This window comes from Megalops cyprinoides, chromosome 19, assembly GCF_013368585.1.
Source record: "Megalops cyprinoides isolate fMegCyp1 chromosome 19, fMegCyp1.pri, whole genome shotgun sequence".
NCBI lineage: Eukaryota > Metazoa > Chordata > Actinopteri > Elopiformes > Megalopidae > Megalops > Megalops cyprinoides.
Genome location: NC_050601.1, coordinates 20,001 through 22,500, shown reverse-complemented (window position 1 = coordinate 22,500; position 2,500 = coordinate 20,001). Strand labels below are relative to the sequence as shown.

Below are 2,500 nucleotides of genomic sequence, written 5' to 3'. Positions count from 1 at the left end.
CAAGGCAGTAGAATCTGGGGTCATTTTTGAGTGAGGACATTGTTTTTGCCTTCATTACTGACCCCTAGACAACCTAACAGAAACCCTGTTGACAGTGATTATACAGAACACACAAATTATAAATAAAATATGCACAGTGCTCACACACAACAAGAATACAGACAGACTTTACATACACCATACACAATGGCTACACACAACATGCATAGGAAAACATGGTTATTTTCCCTTTTTGCAACAGCAGGTCATATAGCTTTTAGTTTTTATCTGAGGAAACAGCAGTGTCCCACCTGAGGATCACTCTTTCACAAGTCCTGCTCCATAACCACAATGTAAAAATTACTGCACAGAATAAATATGTACTTATCACAGAGTGATTATACATAGACATTATATACTTTTAGAATACAGACACACACCTGACATACACCATATACACTTGTGGTCAGTGATATACTCTTAAGCTTTGAACACTCACCCTGTGTCCCTTGTTCCCTGGGAGACCTGGCAGGCCATCAAAGCCTCTGTCACCCTGTTAGAGACACACACATATAGGAGTGAGAGATTATAGGTCCACACACACATAGGCATGTAGACAAACATGAACTCTCTCACACACACAATACAGTAATGGCATTAAATACCTTTGCTCCTGTCTCCCCAGGTGCTCCCCTGCTCCCATCGGCTCCTGCGCGGCCCTGGCACGCAAACACACACACACACGCACGCACACACACACAAGTACACACACACACAAGCACACACACACACACACAAGCACGCACACACACACAAGCACACACACACACAAATCAAAAAGGATCTTATTAGAGTCATATTAAAAATACATTCAGGATGTCCCATTACACACACATGCACATGAGTGCACACACACACACACACACACACACACACACACGACACAGCTCCTTGACTCTTACCCTCTTCCCTGGTTTTCCATTGAGTCCTGGAGCACCTGGTAGCCCCCTGGGACCCTGAGAGAGGGGACAAGCAGAGAGAAAGGGAGAGAGAGGGAGAGGGAGAGAGAGAGAGAGAGAGAGAGAGAGAGAGAGAGAGAGAGAGAGAGAGAGAGAGGGAGGGGGAGAGAGAGGGAGGGAGAGAGAGAGAGAGAGAGAGAGAGGCAGAGATGTCAGTGCAGCATGTGAGTGAGCTCTGTGGTAGCAGTGCACCTTTCCACCACGCTGAGTCCTACCGTGGGGCCAGGATCACCACTCTCCCCCTTCAGTCCTGTAGGGCCAGGAAGACCCTGAAACATAGAGACAGAAAACACATTCCCACAGGAAGTTACTCACTGACCTGCCATTCTGAGCAGCACAGTCTCTAAGACTGCGTAGTTACTGTACACTGTAAGAAAGAGAGTGATTACTGTAGACTGTAGACTGGAAGGGGGGGTTACTGTACACTGTAAGAGTGAGGGTGATTACTGTAGACTGTAGACTGGAAGGGGGGGTTACTGTACACTGTAAGAGTGAGGGTGATTACTGTAGACTGTAGACTGGAAGGGGGGGTTACTGTACACTGTAAGAGTGAGGGTGATTACTGTAGACTGTAGACTGGAAGAGAGGTGCTGACTGCAGTAACAGAATCTCTTACCAGTGGTCCAGGCCGTCCGGTCAGGCCCAGTGGTCCCGGAGGTCCCTTCAGTGAGAGCTACAGAAACACACATAAAGACCAACAACTTATACACAGCATACACCAATCTGACTGCACAAACACACACACACACACACACACACACACACACCGCTTCTGAATCTGAACACAAAAGGGGAAGGGAGCATTAAGTGGGTTTATTATAGTCATGGACAGGACTGCTTTGTTTAGGTTAATGGTGAAGGGACTGTCTAAAAATTCTCTTCCCAAATCTGACACAAACACATGCACACAATGTACTAATCTGACACAGCCTTATTGATGGAATTATGGGAATTTATTGCTATATTATATAAGACTTATGGCTGTTCATGATGATAGTATGGGCATTATTGCTGCATTATTATGGATTTTATGAACTATTAACAGGTCATATTGAACTATTTACAGATTTCGCAGAGAGGTCACAGAGGGGTCACAGAGAGGTCACAGTGAGGTCATGGGGTTCAGAGGTCATAGGGATCTCACCTTCGTCTGTTGCAGGATGGCCTGAGCTTGGGCCTCCTGTGCTGACACCACTGGCCCCTTCTGACCGTCATTCCCATACTGGAACTGAGAGACACAGAGCGTCACCCTGGGAATGCTGGGATACCGAGAGCTCTGCGCAACAGCCAGCGAATTTGATGCAGTGCCCAGTGCTACACGGTGGCACCTGGTTTATTTAGCTTACAGCTCCTCCTGGTGGCTGGAAGCTGCTACTTCAGTTTCAGCTCCCTCAAAAGCTTGTCTCTGAAGCTGTCAGGTCTTTTAGAGATCATCTCTCTGCCGCCTGGCTCCTGTGTGTATGCATATGTGTCTGTCTATTTATGTGCATGTGTGTGTGTTT

The 2,500-nt window shown here is 46.8% G+C and overlaps 1 protein-coding gene across 1 annotated transcript in view; it reads right to left on the bottom strand.

Moving 5' to 3' along the window:
• Positions 1-2,500, bottom strand: part of col5a3a (collagen, type V, alpha 3a) — a gene marked incomplete at its 5' end in the record, with an annotated part of 46,074 nt that overhangs the window by 28,213 nt on the left and 15,361 nt on the right. Inside the window, 6 exons of the mRNA XM_036552264.1 lie at positions 479-532; positions 645-698; positions 942-995; positions 1,214-1,267; positions 1,615-1,671; positions 2,143-2,226. Of these exons, the coding sequence (XP_036408157.1) occupies positions 479-532; positions 645-698; positions 942-995; positions 1,214-1,267; positions 1,615-1,671; positions 2,143-2,226 (357 nt within the window). The remainder of the gene's footprint in view (positions 1-478; positions 533-644; positions 699-941; positions 996-1,213; positions 1,268-1,614; positions 1,672-2,142; positions 2,227-2,500) is intronic.